Source organism: Sciurus vulgaris, assembly GCF_902686455.1.
Source record: "Sciurus vulgaris genome assembly, chromosome: 3".
In the NCBI taxonomy this organism is placed as follows: Eukaryota; Metazoa; Chordata; class Mammalia; order Rodentia; family Sciuridae; genus Sciurus; species Sciurus vulgaris.
The window spans coordinates 67,989,508-68,007,165 of NC_136463.1; the positions used below are offsets into that span (position 1 = coordinate 67,989,508).

The 17,658-nt window shown below is 36.0% G+C and overlaps 1 protein-coding gene across 7 annotated transcripts in view; it reads left to right on the plus strand.

Annotated features, from left to right (window-relative positions):
* The window catches only part of NF1 (neurofibromin 1), a 257,173-nt gene extending 239,941 nt beyond the window's left edge, over positions 1-17,232 (plus strand). For 6 of the 7 annotated variants that reach the window (XM_079130414.1, XM_079130411.1, XM_079130413.1 and 3 more), the window contains 2 exons: positions 120-336; positions 13,599-17,232. In XM_079130414.1, coding sequence (XP_078986540.1) covers positions 120-336; positions 13,599-13,741 — 360 coding nt within the window. In that variant the 3' untranslated portion in view covers positions 13,742-17,232. The remainder of the gene's footprint in view (positions 1-119; positions 337-13,598) is intronic. The other variant, XM_079130415.1, reaches the window with a different exon arrangement.
* The last annotated feature ends 426 nt before the right edge of the window (positions 17,233-17,658 follow it).

The window sequence follows — 17,658 nt, forward strand, 5'->3', positions numbered from 1 at the left end:
GTAACAAACAAAGGAAGAAAAATAGTAAATTAAGCCCAAGACAAAAATTAACCTTTTTTGGCTTCAGAGGGAATATTTTTTTAAATGGAGCTAAAATAATTTCCTATTTTCCATTACAGCAAACACAAATCCCAGACTATGCTGAGCTTATTGTTAAGTTTCTTGATGCCTTGATTGACACGTACTTGCCTGGAATTGATGAAGAAACCAGTGAGGAGTCCCTCCTGACACCCACATCTCCTTACCCTCCTGCACTGCAGAGCCAGCTTAGTATCACTGCCAACCTTAACCTCTCTAATTCCATGACCTCACTTGCAACTTCCCAGCATTCCCCAGGTCAGTAAATGTGATCTTTATGTGACTTTAAGCAATAATATTAAGATACCAACATTAGGAATTCCCTTGTTATCAGATGATAGCAGATTTTGCTCCTTTTCCTCATGAGATTCACCTTATATTTCTTCTTCACCTTGTACCTGAGCCGAATGTTGTTACCCTATAAAGCTTTCAACTTTCCAACAAATTGTATGTAAGATAGTGAAATGTTCATAGTGTTCACATAGGTTTCCAGGGTTGGTAGGAGTTTTAGTTTGTGCAAGAACAGTCTGAGCTGCATTATCCTCTAAGTGAAAATAACTACAATACATTCCCCTAAGAATTTCTGTGTCTCTGATATAGCATACTGTATCAAAAAATATATATACAAAATTTAATAGTACCCCACTTCCCTTGCTGCAAGCAACAACCTAACAGTCTGGAAACTATCTGGATTTAAACAAACAACCAGACCAAAAAAAAAGTCATCTTAAAAGAAAAATCCTAAATCAATAGTATAGTCCTCACTGTAAAGTCATTTTTAGATCCAAGTAGGTAAAGTATACCAATTCGACATGCAACTTAGAACTCAGTACACTGAGAAACAATAGCTGAGTGCAGTGGCATATGACTTTAATCCCAGCTACTCAGGAGGATTGCAAATATGAGGCTAGCTTGAGCAATTTAGTGAGATACTGTTTCAAAAGTAAAATTTAAGTTCTGGGAATATAGCTCAGTGGTAGTGCACTTGCCTGGTATTTTTTAGGCTAGCGTTTAATCCTCAGTACCACAAAAAACAAACAAACCAAACCTAATACCTCCAGTGAGATTGAGATAAAACAGCAGAAATGGCAAACCCACAGAACTCTGGGCTCCTTCACTGTCAGAGTGAACAGTTTCAAACAGCTCTGGTTGACCCCAGAGGTACCACATCACAGAACTGATTCTGTTGTAGGTGTTGTAATGATAGTGGGCAATGAAGGAAAATTGTTTTTGTTCTTTTTTTCTTTCTTTTGGGTCATGTTTTCAATTTTAAAAGATTTCCTTCTAAAATGGTTAAAATAAAAGAAGGATTTGAAGGACTCACTTATCTAGAATGAGTGAGGGGCCTAGTATCCTAAATACTGCCAAAAAAGAAAAGAAAAAGATTTAAAAAGAAGGATTTGTTTTTAAAGTTCCCTTTTCTGAAATGGTCACCTGCAAAGCACCTCATTCTGTAAGGAAAAGAAGAAAGTCCTTTTAGGTAGTTTATATAGTTCTTTCAAGTATTAGTATGGATTTTAGATTTTTTTTCCCTAAAATTCAAATAATAACACTGGGCATGGAGGCATATGCCTGTAATTCCAGCTACTTGGGAAGCTGAAACAGGAGGATCATAAGTTCCAGGCCAGCTTGAGCAATTTAGTGAGACCCTGTCTCCAAATCAAAAGGGCTGGGAATGTAGCTCAGTTGTAGAGCACTTGCCCAGCATGCATGAGGCCCTGGGTACAATCCCCAGTACTGCCACAAAATAAAACAAATATATATCTTAAATATATACCTTAAACTGTTCTGTTATGTTCAAGGTTCATAAAAAGACTGTCTAGTTTATAATCCCAGTATTGCATTAACATTTCAACTTACATGATAGTTTTGAAGGTTATGAAGAATTTGGCAAGTTTAATACCCCATTTGTATTATACACCATTTTGTCAAAATAATTATATTCAACTTTTTTTTATAAATATATTTTATTTATTTTTTATGTGGAGCTGAGAATCAAACCCAGTGCCTCACCTGTGCTTGGCAAGTACTCTACCACTGAGCCACAACCCCAGCTCTTACATTCAACTATTAAGCTTTGTCTTAGCATTTATTTATCAGTAATCATGCAGGTAATTCTTTTTCTCCCCACAAGTAAGAGAAGTCTGCCCAACTTTTTTTCCCATGTAGCCAAGGTCATTTTCCCCTATCATTTATTCTCTAGTATATTGATTGTTACTTCAAGCATGGTCTCAGACCAGTAGCATCAGGAGCTTTAGGGAGCTTATTAGAAATACAAATGCTAGAGTCCCATTCCAGACCTACTGCTGCACAAGAAATTCCAAGAGTGGGGCCCAGCCAGTAACTGTTTTAATAAACACCCCAGGTGATTCTTATATATGCTAGAGTTTGAGACTTACTATGTGGATCTGCCTGTGGTCCTGCTCTATTTTCATCATTTCAACTCCTCAGGTCAGGAAATTTACTTTCTTACAGATACTGCAGTCACTGAATACTTCCTTCTCCACCCCCTCCCCTTCCCCACATTCACATAAATTCTTAGCATTTTGGAACTGGAGAACTATAGGTAATTTAGTTCTAGGCTAACAATGTGTGTGATGAGGAAACTGAGCTTTAGAAACCCTGGGTTAATTGCTTTATCACACAGCTTTTTTCTAGAACCAAGATTGTACTCTTTCTTTTGCCTTCTCTGTTTGTCATCTTTCCTTTCTCTTCCCTTCCCCTTCTTTGTCTCCTTCATTTGTTTGTATATTTCTGTTTCATTGCTTCTTCTGCCTCAACCTAAAATCAATCTTTTCTTCTGTGGAGCTCCCTATTTTCTGGATTATTTTGTTGTTTATAATTATCAACCACTAAAGTTGATCACAATTAGAAAATTCGCATGAGTTGGGGTATATGACTTATCTAGCTTGCATGAGGCCCCGAGTTCAATCCTCAGAACTGGGGTGGTGGGTGGGGAGATAGATTATATATTTGTCTTATTTTTAAAGTTTAGTTAGTGTGACCAAACTTGTGTGTCTTAGGCTGCAAAATGGTGTTAAACCTGTAAAAAAAGAAAAAGAAAAAAAAAAAAAGTCAAAATGATTATTTTTTTCATTGACTTTTTTTTTTAAAGCAGCCTAATTGTTAGGGAGATTCCTGACCATCTTATCTAATAATGGAGACCAAACAAATAAACAAACCCAAACAGTCAGGTTAAGAATAAGGTACTAATACAGGCCTCCCCTGCTAGTCAGTTAATTGCTTATGCTTAGTGTCATTTGGACATTAGCCATATCATTTACTTTGGTAGAACAGTCTTAAACTCTATAATTTCTTATTTAGAATTGTTCTCAAACCAGGTACAATCCTAGAGAGTTGGGAAACTGAGGCAGGAGGATCACAAATTCAAGATCAGCCTTGGCAATTTATCAAAACCCACCTTTCCGAAAATGAAAATTAGAACAGGGCTGGGGATGTGGCTCAGTGGTAGAACATCCCTGTGTTCATTCCCCATTGTTGCAAAAAATAAAATAGAATTCTTTTTAAAAAGCAAAGAATAGACTGGGCATGATGGTGCATGCCTTAATCCCTGTTATTTGGGAGGTTAAGATTGTAGGTTCAAGGCCATACCGGGCAATTTAGCAAAAAAAACCCTGTTTCAAAATAAAATAAAGGTCTGGGGGAGTAGCTCAGTGGTAGAATTCTCCTGAGTTCAATCCCCGGTCCCATTAAAAAAAAAAAAAAAAAAAGACAGCACATAAAGTTTTGGTTACAGTTTTAAACTAATGGTGTCACCCCCAGTAGTTCTGCAAAGATGGCTGCCCGAATAGACTGCTTACACTCTGGAAACCTCTGACTACTCACAAAAGAAACTGAAGTTTTGAAATATTAAATCATAGTGTTCACTTCTCCCCTCTATCTAAATTGTGTATTATTCCTTGCCACATTACCTTACCACATGTATTTGGAGAAAGGTTTATCTTTTCCACAGCAACTTTCCCAGAAAGCTCATGGTATCTTTAAATTATGGGCTTATGGGGCGGGGGTTGTAGCTCAGTGGTAGAGCGGTTACCTTGCCTGTGTGAGGCCTTGGATTCGATCCTCAGCACCACATTAGAAAAATAAAGGTATTGTGTCCATCTGCAACTAAAAATATTTTTTAAATTGTGGGCTTACCTCCACAAAAGGATCCTGATTTCTTTACACTTAATTATTATGGTTTTGTTGTTTGCGCTCATAGAATATTTATCTCTTCATGATAAAAGTTGGTACTTTGTAATTATATATATTGCTTCATTTGTTAATCTCCATGTAATTTTACATCTTTATCTCCTTGTTTCTTTATGAATTGAGTCTGCTGATAACAAAGGACTAAAAAAGGAAATTAATCATTTTTGGTACCAGGGAGTTTGAACCCAGGACATTTTACCACTGAGTCACATTCCCAGGCCTTTTTTTATTTTGAGACAGGGTCTTGATAAGTTGCTGAAGATCTCACTAAACTGCTGGGACTGGTCTTGAACTTAGATCCTCCTGCCTTAGCCTCCCCAGTTGCTGGGATTACAGGTGTGCACCACCACTCCTTATTTCCAAAGCAATGACTCTTACTCAAATTTTTAACTCATTCTAGCATTTCAACTTTGCTACTTAATTGCATAGAAACCAATATTCCTTATCTTCTTTCCCAGCAGCCAGTTCCTAAATAGTCATGTTTAAAGAAGCTCTGTGTCACTGGCTGAAATGGAGAATAAGTGACTTCCTATCAGATTACCCAACATCAACCTGTACCCTGCCTACTGAGCTTTAAGCAGACAAAAGCTCTGTTATCTATTTTAAAAAAGTGAAAGTTGTTGATCTGCACATAGCCATCTTTTTGCTGCAAACTTTTCTTGTCAATGCAAGACCCTGCTTTTCAGATCTTTGGTGCATAACAGAATCAGCCACTACTGAATTGTATTTTCTTTGGTCTCCAGCATTCATTTGCTTACAGATCAGCTGTAAGATGATGAACTAACCTCTTCTGCCCCACTCCAATTCTTGCCTCAGCATTAGAGATCTCACCTAAATAAAAATGTTGTGATACTTCAGTCACCATTTTGAGGAAGTGATGTTCACTTATATAAACCAGTTATCTCTGAAAACTCATAATTCCACATTTTAAAAATAATGCATAAATGATTGTTTTCTGAACCCCTCCCTAAAAGAAAGTGACTATAGCATATCAGTGGACTCTACCCAGAGTTCAGTGCACATGAAATTGTGTTTATTGTAACCCTTAAAACTTTGCCTCTTCATATTTTTTTCAAATGCTATTAAGAACATCCTAAAAAGAATATATGACATTTACTCCATGATATAAAAGAATATTTCAGATGCGATATGTTGATCCTTACTAGGCCCAGTATAGCTAAGCTAGACATGAATTGAAGAACCAGGATTAGAACTAAGAAATAAAACCTGTCTACCTTAAAAAAAAAAAAAAAAAGAAAGGCATTTATGGAACTATCTTGCATAAGCCCAAGCCTTGAGTGGTTTTCCTAGCTAATGAATAAAGGCCTTTTTAATTTTAAATCTTCCATTGAACACTTTAGACATTTCAAGTGTAATCTGCCTTCATCTTCTTTAGCTATTAAAGAGCCAAGTATATTAGAAATAAAAATCCTAATAGAATTATATGGAATTAATACTTATTAAAATGAAGTTAAATAGATCTATTTCCAAAGTATTAAAACTTACATTCTATCCTAGGGTCTCCTAACACTTTTCACACTGTAATTTAATTTGGTAAGCATTTAAACACCTATTTCGTAGGTGTATTTTAGGCACTCTGGGACATTTAAAGATAAGCAAGGCCCTGGTCACCAGGGACTTGACCATTTTGCCCATGGATTTCAGTCTTGGTTTTTAAGTAATTTCTTTCTGATCCAGGATGTTTAACAAATTCTAGATATATACAAGTTCTTTGATTGAAAAATAGCCAAAATTCAAGATATTTATCCTACAGATGGTCACTGTTGACTCTATGCAGGGAACTTTGTTAGACCCAAGGAACAGGGAACTACTAAGGTAGGATACATGTCTCCAAGAGATTTCACAGTAGAAAGGGTGGCAAGTGTGCACAGAACTATTTTGACCTCTTTTATGATACTTCTTATGTTGGACCTTGTATTATAAATTATTCGAATAGGGGGCTGTGGTTGTAGCCCAGTGGTAGAGCACTAGCCTAGCATGTGTGAGGCAATGGGCTTGATCCTCAGCACCACATAAAAATAAATAAAATAAAAATAAAGGTATTATGTCCATCTTCAACTAAAAATTTTTTTAAATTATTTGGATAGTTCAAAGGGACATTTGTCAGGTAGTGTTATGACAAAAAAATTTAAGATTTTTACCTCAAAAAGATGTGAGAGGTTTATTGTATTTTTTTACAAAAACAAATAAGCCTATGATCCATTTTCAGTGTTTTTTTTTTTTAACTACAAAAAGGTCCCTAATTTTATCCTTTTATCAGTGTTTTTTTAAATCAGCTAATTTTACTAATAGTATTGGTGCATGAATTTTTTAGAGCAAAGACATACTTAGTTGATCATCATTTTAGATTCACTTTTTCCACTTTATTTTTCAACTTCATCAAAGCCTGGCTTCTCTCTCTCCAGGGAAGCAGGGTAGATAAGCTAGTAATCATAAGCATTCCTGGGCCATTAGTGCTGATAGTTGTGTATGTGGAAGAATATTTCATCAAAACCATCTCTCTAAAATGAGGCCTAGCTCTGAGTCAGTAATGCTCCTAATATGTTTACTAGGTTTAAAACATCTCCCTTTTAGAAGAAATTTAATGACCTCTCTTTTTGAGATGACTTAAAATCCCTCAAAGTATTTTAATGTTTTAAAAAGAACTGTTTATGGTATCATCAGGCCTTTATTTGGTGTTGATTTGTTTTATTTTTTTAATAATATAGAGTATCACTCTATATTAAGGGAGAAAAAGTAATATTAAATTGAGCAATAACATGATATAACTTATTCTAATTTTTCATCTCATTTTTAGTTCTTGATTTAAACCAAAATTCTTAATTCTAATAAAAGTGGTAAAAGCACAGCTATTTAGGAAATTAATGGTCAGAATTCAATAATTAAAACCAGACTCCTAGCATGGTGGTGCATGCCTGTAATCCCAGGGGCTCAGGAGACTGAGACAGAAGAATCGAAGATTCGAAGCCAGCCTCAGCAACTTAGCAAGGCAATAAGCAACTTAGTGAGACCCTGTTTCAAAATAAAAAAGGGCTGGGAATGTGACTCTGTGGTTAAGTGCCCTTGGTTTCAATCCCTGGTACCAAAAGAAAAAAAGAAAAAAAAAAAAAAACAACCAAACTCAGACTCCTTCTGAAAACCAGGGAACATAGTAATTATCCAGTATCTAATCATTTTTCACCCTTTAAAAAAAATCTTATTGACATCACTCCTGTGTTGTTGTTGTTGTTGTTGTTTTCCCATTCCATGTCTGTGCAGCTTCTCTACCTTGCTCTAAATCAGCAGTTTTCATGCAGCTGCTCCCTCATCAAGGTACTCCTTGCTTTCATCATCCTTGCACGAAATACTGCTTGCCTGGCACTCATCCTGGGTACATGGCTTGAGACTTTACTCACCAGTACCTGAAAGCTCAGTCTGGCTTAGGCATCAGGGGCTTTATAAGGTCTGGGGGCTCGCAAAACTGCAGGTTCAATGTGTTCTGTCCTTTGAGGGAGCTGCTTAGACCCACCCTTAGCACTGAAGCTTCTGTTCCAGCCCTAGACTAACACAACAGGTTAATAAGAAACTCAAGAAAGAGCCAGGTATGGTAGTGCACACCTGTAATCCAAACTACTGTGGAGGCTGAGACAGGATGATCACAAGTTCAAGGCCTGTCTGGGCAATTTAGCAAGACTGTGTCTCAAAATTTAATTAAAAAAGAAAGAAAGACAAGAAAGAGTTAATAGTGGTTTGAGGAAGATTTTTTTTTTTTTTAGCTTAGAAAACACTTGTTTTCCCCCAAAATTATGCCAACTCCAGTGTTTTCATAGACTTAAAGCTGGCCGTCCACTCTATTGCTTGTGTTTAAAAAAAACAACCAAAAAAAAAAAAAGGAGTATGATTTATTAGCTTTATGGACTAAGAAGGAAAAATGTAACACGCTCGTGTCTGCCCTATAGAAGATCCTTTTTATTCTTCTGTAATTTTACAGAAAGATTAAAGTGAGACAGAAAAAGAGGTGTTAGCAGTTGGTGAAAGTCTATTACAATTTGTTTTAAAAGTCTTGTCACAATTTTGTTATCTAGCTCAAAATACAGATATTCCAACTATATATTTAACATGTCTCCAGGATTGTATTTACTATGCATAAGAACAATCTGTAGTTACCATGGTTACCTTTCCTTCTAAGAAAATTTATTATATTTTGTGCTTATTTATATTTGCTTCAGTAATTTTATAAATTTGAGTATAAGATTCAAGTCCTGTTTTCTAAAACTGAGGCTTAGTATATCATTTAGTCTTTTCATTTAGATATTAGGAGCATGATAATTCTTATAGTAATTATTGTGTCTGAGTGCAAAAATTCTTCACGCAGATTTTTTTTCTGATTTTTCTAACAACTTTTGAAACAGGCAAGTCTGCCATTATCCCGATTTGCCAGATTAACTGGAGCCAAGAAGTCTGGGAAGGTAGCTTAGTGGTAGAACATGAATTCAGCATGATCCCCAGATTCAGTATTCAACACCCAAATAGAAGAAAAGAAAGAATAAGAGCTAAATAAAAGTTCTGATCCAACCAACAAGATGCAAAATTTGATATTCCAACATGTGTGCTAGTTCACAAGAGTTTTCTGATAGTTTTATCATATTGTATAATAAACTAAGCCATGTAACCTACCAGTGCTCCTGGGCAGTTGGTGGGAGACGTGGCTTATTATTAGTCTTTCATTTTTCCAATATAACTTCTCACAAATTACCTAACCCATTTTTCCTCATCTTCCCAAGAACTTTCATGTTTTGATATTTGTCAGGCTGGGATTGTTGTATATCACTAGCTGTCAAAATAATGAAACCCTGATACCTGCCTTCAAGGAACTTATGTCTTGCAGGGGAGACAGACCTGTAACGAAAATGTGATCTAATAGTTGTTTTCCCTACTTACTTGTTTTATGACTTTAAATAAAATAAAACCTTTTAATTTAGGATTTTATCTTTATCTGGAACCACCACAATTGATTTGAAGTATCATGCGGTTAATACATTGCTGTAGAGAATTTTCAGCTTCTTCTGCCCTGCATATTTGTAACTGGCTGATGTTTGACCACAGCCTGTCCGTGGGAGAATTTACACTAGCAGGACCAGTGGAAGTTTTAGCTTTATTTCCTTTGAATGGCAGCCCCTTGATTTCTTGTCACCTCTTGGATTTTTTGTCTTTATGCCCACTGAAGGTGGGAAGAGAGAGCCAGTACTATAGGGGCATAAGAGAGACCAAAACACAAAGCTTTTGAAGGGACTTGATGAAAAGAAACAGTACCAAGGCTTTCTCACTCATTTAAAATATCACCTGAGCAAAAAACAGTGATGCACACCTGTAACCCAGCTACTTGGGATGCTGAGGCAGGATTGTGAGTTCAAGCCCACCCTACGCAACATAGCAAGACCACTTCAAAAACCAAACAACAAAAAACATATTGCAGCTTGATCCCCTCAGTGGGAACCATTTGTCCCTCTCCAACCTCAGGTAGTGAGGCTCCCCTTTGTGGAGGGATTCCCCCACTGGAAAGGGCCTCTAAAATGCAGACTACCAGTGCAGGATGGATTCTTTGTCTCCATATGGGCAGTCTGACTGATAATCTGAGAGCTTTTTCTATAGAATGTTGAAACAGAGTCCCTCACCAGCCTCTAGAGACATTTCTTGATTTAATTTTAGTGGATAAAAATGCTGTAAAAATTCTCAGAAGGCCAGGCACAGTGGTGCCTGCCTGTAATTCCAGTGACTGGGGAGGTTAAGGCAGGAGGATCGAGAGTTCAAAGCCAGCCTCAGCAATTTAGAGAGGCCCTAAGCAACTCAGTCTCTAAATAAAATACAAACTAGAACTGGGGATGTGGCTCAGTGGTCGAGTGTTCCTGAGTTCAATCCCTGGTACCAAAAAAAAAAAAAAAATAGAAATTCTCAAAGGGAAAATTACATTTAGAAATTTAAATGCCAGAACCAGATGCTACAATTATTCTGTTTCATACTAGGCCTTTTCAAGATTCTATCTATATTTTGATGTAAATATAAGATTTTTATGTCAGATATCCCAGTCACACTACATTTACCCATTTGTGACTTAAAGAATTGAGCCACACAGTAGAAAGAAAACACAAACAAGAATTGAGATGCAGATTGAATTTGAGAGAAATAGACACATACATACATACACATACATATTGAAGCTTTGGGTTGTAAGTTGCAGGGCTGACAAACCGATTATACTTTAAAGTTTTTAATTAGAATGCTCATTAGAAAAAATAACCCAAAAATTTAGAAAACAGAAAAAATCATCTGTAATCTTACCACTCTATGATAGGTAATCATTGTTCAATAATATTTTTGCCATCACCTTCCAATTTTTCTTTAACATAGTTGAGGTCATAGTATGTGGGCAACTTTAAAGTCTTTAAATTTTTATTTTGAGGTTTAATGATTATTTGCTTAATAAAACAAAGTAGAATATTCTTAGCCCTTTGATAAATCCTCCACCCTAGTGACTTAATCTAATTAACTACAGTTACATAATTTTAATTCTTAAGAATACCACTGAGCAGACCCTTGTCCCCAGACAGAAGCATTGCTGCCTTACAATTTAAGGATGTTTTTCTTCTCAGAGTGACCCATAGGAGAAGAGTGACAAGGATCCACTGAAGGAACACACAGAAAGGAGCCCCTAGGTGGGAGATGTTGGCAAGAGCACCACTTCCCAGTGGTTGCCCATGCTGCATATGCCTCCTGATGGCCAGCTCCATGTTGCTTCAAACCCATGTTTTCTTAAGATCCTAGTTTTTCCTTCCTATTTCCTATAAGATTCAGAAAATGGGTTCCTATTTAGGAAATAACCCCACATAAGAAAATATGGTACTTGAAACTTATAGGCCAGTATGAAAATTTGAAGAAATAAAGGTCAAATACACTGGCAAGTTTGTGATAATTTCAGATGGAGAAAGCCAAATATGGGGAATGCCTGTCCTCTAAAAATATACTACCCCTTGGGGATCAGGGGTTTCATTCTTTGGGGTCTGAACTACAGGCATCCAACTATTATATTTTAAAATGGAAGCATTCAGTTCAACCAATATTTATTGAAAATAATCCACTAGATTATGTAGGAAAACAAAAAAATGAATAATAAGTGATTCCTTCCGTGTGTTTTTTCTCTGTGGGCAGAAATAAGATGTATATACCAGTTGTGATCATATAAGCATAAGTTAAACTATAAAAGTAAGGAGTAGAAAGTAGTTCCTTCCTGGGGACAGAAGAATGTACCTCAAAAGAAGTAGAGATGAGAAAAAAATAGAGATTGAATTGTACCTTATAGACATAGGCAAAGCTTGCATTGGGCTGGTGCTGTAGTTCAGTGGTAGAGCACTTGCTTCGAATGTATGAGGCACTGGGTTCAATCCTCAACACCACATAAAAATAAACAAAATAAAGGCATTCTGTCCATCTACAACTACAAAAAAAATTTTTTAAAACTTGCATTAATGTGCATTACAAGGATATTCAAGGCATCATAAGTGTCCTCCTCAGTTTTGTTGCAACTTTTAAAAAACACCTCTGGAGAAGATGCAAATTACTATAAAGAAGAGAATAAAAAGTACCCAAAATTCTGTTGTCCAGAGACAAATTATATGATTATAGGGTTTTCTTCCACTCAACTTTCTATGAATTTGATTAGAATACACGTTCTCAACACTGGTTCAACTCTGCTTGGCTTTTGGAGAAGTGTAGCAGCCATTTTTAACTGTGTTCAGTTCACATTTTCATAAACACTGATGAATGCCCATGTCCTTTGATAATTCAGTGCAGCAAACCTCTATTGAGCCTGTGTGAATCAGGCCATGTACTTCTGGATGCCTGATACTGAATTGAATTCAGGGCTGAATCCAATGAAGGGTATGTGGCTTCTAGAGGGAGATAATTCCAGGTTCATTCTTGTTCATAAGCTAACAAAGAGCTGCATAGAACTGTACATTTTCTGCAACATAATAAATACTGGTTGACTTGAAATACTACTTTTTGCCCAAAAATGGAATTTTTTTCATTCCCAAATTTAATGATTTTTTAAAAATTCAAATGATACAGGTAAGAATGAAGTAAAAATTCCCTGGAAAAAAGTATACTGTCCAAAGATAACATTTTAGCAAATATGTTCCTAGTCTTTTTTATTTTTAAGTACATAGGTTATTTTTTCCCTACTCAAAAATTCATGAGCATCTTTCTATATCTGTAAATATCAATCAGTTTCACTTTTTGATACAAATTACCAAAATGCTTTCATCCCAGCAGTTTGTCATAAAGTATAAAGTTATGGGTATAAAGTTATGTGGGGGCAAATTTCATTCAAGTGAAATAGGTGGTAAAGTACCTAAATCATAAGTTTACAGCTTCGTGCACTTTTAAGAAATAAACACACTTGAAATGCAACATCCAGATCAAGAAACAGAACATCCCCAGCACCTGAGAATCCACCCTCATGCCTCCTTCAGTCAGTACTTTCCTAAGGGTAACCACTATTCCACTACCTAATTTGTAATCTTGACTAATTTTGATTTTTTAAAAAAATATATATATATACTTTGAGTTTCTGGTTACTTTTCTAAGGTTACTACTTAATTTATAAAATTCATTGTAGGGCCCTGCCTTTGGAAGTTTAACCTCCATAAGAGAAATAAATGGCAACCGTTTGTTTGAGAAATGTGCAATGACTTGCCATGGTTGAAAAGAAGCAAAGATTCTAGGGTATAACCTTTGTGATATATTATTTTCTCAGTAAATATTTAGCTTTCTTTGGAACAGGCACTGAGATGCAAAAAAATAAAAACGATGTGTTTTTCTTTGAAATGACAAATTTTCAAAAAGATTAGTACCATTTGGGACCCGAGAGTATGTTCTCTTTTAGGAACAGGAGTAAAGATATGTGGCTAGAAGCTGACCTCTACTGGATGCTGCTGGTATGATTTGGAGAAAACAGCTTTCCAGTTTTCTTGGCGCCCATCAGCCTTTCAGTCTCTTCAAGCCTGCCTGCCTCTAGCTTTTCCTTGCAATTTTTCTTTTTCCCTGTGCTGTTTTTCTGCAATGATAGCAAATTTGGCTTAGCAAAATGTGAGATTTTCTGTGTGATAAGACCTTTATAAACATTCTAGTAATTGACTGTTAAATGAAATACACAAAAACAATTAACCAGGTTGAATCTCACACAATGAGATCCAGACCTGGAGCTTAATACCAGAAGAGAGGAAATAATTGATTGCTGTGTTTCTCTCCAGGAATCGACAAAGAGAACGTTGAACTCTCCCCCACCACTGGCCACTGTAACAGTGGACGAACTCGCCATGGATCCGCAAGTCAAGTGCAGAAGCAAAGAAGCGCTGGCAGTTTCAAACGTAATAGCATTAAGAAGATCGTGTGAAGCTTTCTTTCTTTCTTTTTTCAAACCAACTTAACATGGGCTCTTCACTAGTGAACCCTTTCCTAACCTGGCCCTATCCCCACATGTTGCGATGCTGCACTTCATGTTTTATAACAAATCCATCCAGTCTGCCGCGTTGCCAGATGATCAACTCTTGAAAGCATTGCCTAAATTTAATGCTGCTTTTTCTTTAACTTTTTTTTCTTCTACTTTTGGAATATATCTGGTTTTAGCAAGTGTTCAGAACAACTGTTAGAAAATGGGAAGTCAGAAAACTTGAACTGAGCACATCCCAGTTGTGAGAGAGGATGAATTCTCGAATACTGCTACTACTGGCCAGCTATGAAAGCCATTTGCACAGAGCTCTGCCTTCTTTGTTTTTCCCTTCATCATACAAAATGAAGTGTTAGTCTTATTTACACACTTTTCGAGATAGAAGTGTAAGGGAGGAATGATATTATAACCCATGTATGTTTAATCTGACTTTTAGCTGTGGACTTTTTTTTACCTTATGAAACTGAAGGAACCATAGAGGTCAAGCCTCAGTGACTTCATACTATTGAAGCAGGCAAGGTACTTTGGGGGGTCGGGGGAACTTAGTATTTTGTAGTGAATTCTTAAGAAATACTAACACTGAATATTAGCAATAATTACAGGAAAATAAGTGTGACCATGTATATCTTAACATTACCGAATTAAAGCTATGGGTTCTGAGGCCTTATCCAAACTCAGTCATCAAAACTATCTTATTTTTTTTCTTGTCCAATTGATTATCTTTTGATCTTTAAATATGCTAAAGCTATTGTTGTTTTATTTTTAATTTTTGTAAGCCAACACTATACTAAGTATAGTAATTATGCATTTTTTTGCCTCCTCCTCCTCTTTCCTAAATAATTCTGAGCAGGGTAATCAGTGAACAAAGTGTTGGAAATTGTTCCCAGAAAGTAACTTTTATAGATGTTTTCTTTAGCTCTATAGCAGAATGGAATGGTACGTGACTTTTAAAGTAGCTGATGCTTTTATTTTGTTAAATAACTTTCCAAGAAACAGAGTTTGCTGTATATAGTACATTAATTTCTTTGATAAGATGTATTTTAAAAGTCTTTTCATCTTCCCCTTCTGGTCCAAAATATCAGGAATCTTTTTAGCAAAACATTTGGGTTCTGTATGATAGAATTGTATCTAATCACTGTGAAAAGTCTGGTCAGCCTGCATTAGTGTGAGAATGGGGGACCATTAGAGTTGCTGCTATACTGAATGGTATGGATTATCATGGCATAGGAATTTCCATAGTACTGCAGATTCAGATTCTTTTGGTACCTGCAGTGTGAAAAGTAATTTGACTTCAGTGGTCGTATTAATATCTGGATATTCTAATTTAGGACTAAACTATATTTATTACAAAAAAGATATTATCCTCCCTACTCCCAGGTTCCCTTCATGTGTTAAAACATAATGGCTTGGTGGGAGGGGCAGAGAAACCTAGGGGAGAGGGCTGTTTCCTATAGTGCTAGTTCCTTAGTGGATTTCAGTAAATTAAATTCCACAGCTAATTCATTAAATAATGGTACATTTAACTATTCTGATTTTAATAATATAACACATTTCACACTATTTACACAGTAACAATGTAATATGTTAATGTAAATAAAATTGCTTTTGATATTCAGAAATAACAAGAATTTAATTTTTTTATTTTGTTTACAGTCCTGGGAAAAGTAAGAACCATTTGCCAAAATAAAAGGAAAAAACCTTAGTATTAATAGTAATTTTAACAGAATTGTTGGAAATCAAAGACAGGTGTAATTAATTAAGTTTTTGTTTTTAACTATTGTAGAGGCTGCATTAGGATAAAATGTTTATAATAACAGACCAACTAAGACTGTAAACAAGCCAAGAATAAACTGAGTTTAGAATTAGACCAGTGACCCAGTGCCAAGGAGGCCAAGCTGCCACTATGGTCTTGGTTCTCCCACGACCCCATCGCTTCTGGGATATGGTATCACAGATTCTTGGCTGTTAGAACAGCAGGCAGTGTGAGCCTTTGATAATTTTGGTTCAGTATTTTTCCTTCCTTGATTTGGTGCATAAGACAGTGTTTATTACCTTATTTTACTTCTCCCATCAAATTAGAGAAACTTCCAAAGGATTACTATTAAAAATATCAATATTCCATAAACAAGTTTATGAAAGTATGGTATTCCTTAAATTTATTATTTCCCTCTAATGTAATGAATAGAATAAATCCATTTGAAGTACCTCATGAAATGATCAGCGTTGCACAAATCAAAATTGAGCCTTCTTTGAACTACAAAAATACTTTCAACCAGTACATCTGGGAATTTGAAAACTTCCTAAGATTTAAAGCTTAACTTGTTTTAAGAACTTCTGACATTTATGGGAAATCTACTTTTCCAGGTAAAATGAACATGAGATAAATCTCTCACCAATATGCTTCCCCTGAGAAAAGAAATACCTTTTAGTCCTTATACTTCTAATTTGCAAACGAAATTCTGAAACCTAGAGAAAGTAGCCCATTTTGCATAATTTGTTATAAATTCTGGAATTTGTTTTGAGTTTGAGAATGTTTCCCCTGACTTTTTAAAAACAAAAGCATTAACTCAGTCATGTTTCATTGTGCATAACCTGCTGTTATGCCAGTGCTCCTACTCCAGGAGCTGCCCTCGTTTGCTAACATGGAGATACAAAGCTCTGTGCTCCAGTTACTCACACCTGTTCCTCACTGAGACACCAGGACACCACAGTAGGCAGGCGAAATGTCCCAGTGGTGGGGACTGAGTGTGAGCCAGCAATCCTTCTGGGTTTGTAGATTTTTAAGGGTTTTCAATTTCCTTTTGGGGTTTTGGAGTATTTTGTTTTGTTTTGTTTTCTGTTTTTTGTTTCTACATCCCCCCCACCCCCCGGCATAAAAATGCATGTCTTATTCAATGTTATGCATTGAACTTATACAAAAATTCACTTAGTGTCAGCCACACAATTTTTTTTAATACAGTATATTCACCTGTAAATAGTTTGTGTAAAATTTGACAGAAAAGTATATTTACTACCCTGTAAATACATGTGATGATATATTGTATTATTTTGCTTTTTTGTAAAGCAGTTAGTTGCTGTACATGGATAACAAACAAAAATTTGATTATTCTCGTGTTAGTATTGTTAACTTCTTCCTGCGACTGCGTTACATCATTTAAAGAAAATGCTGTGTATTGTAAACTTACATTGTATATGATAACTTAGTCTCCTTTCTATTGGGCCTAAACCTTGGCAGTTCCCTTGTGTGTACCCTTGTTAATACTGTAAGCAGTTGTACGCCAGCAGGAGAAATACTGCCCAACAGACAAAATCAATCACTGTAGGGGAAACTCGTAGGAATCTGATTCATATCATTGTTGTTCCCCACCCCTTTTTCCTCCTTGTGTATGTACTCCCCCCCCCTTTTTTAAGTAAAATGTAAATTCAATCTGCTCTAAGATGTGAGGAGTTATTTAATTTCTTCACATGCATCAAGCTTTGTTTTCTCACTTCCATTTCTCCCTGATCTTTTGAAATATTAAACCTCTTCCTTTCTTTTAAGGGTGTTTTTGGGTCTCCTCTTCTCCTCATCTGTATGGGAAAGATGTTTCTATTTCCAGAACCTCTCAAAAGTTAAAGTAAAATAACTTTGGTGAAATGCTTTTTTATGGCTTGCCAGACTCAGGGATGACTCAAATCTCTGAAGTAGGCTGACTTATCTTAAAATGAGCCATCGGCTAAAAATGCCAGGACCCTCTGACCAATCAGAAGTCACGTGTTAGGTCCCCACAATTCTCTCGGACATCTCAACTCTTTTCCACAGACACTACACGTGTAAACAGTATAAACCACCATTCATGAGTTTTACTGTTCCATTAACCCCA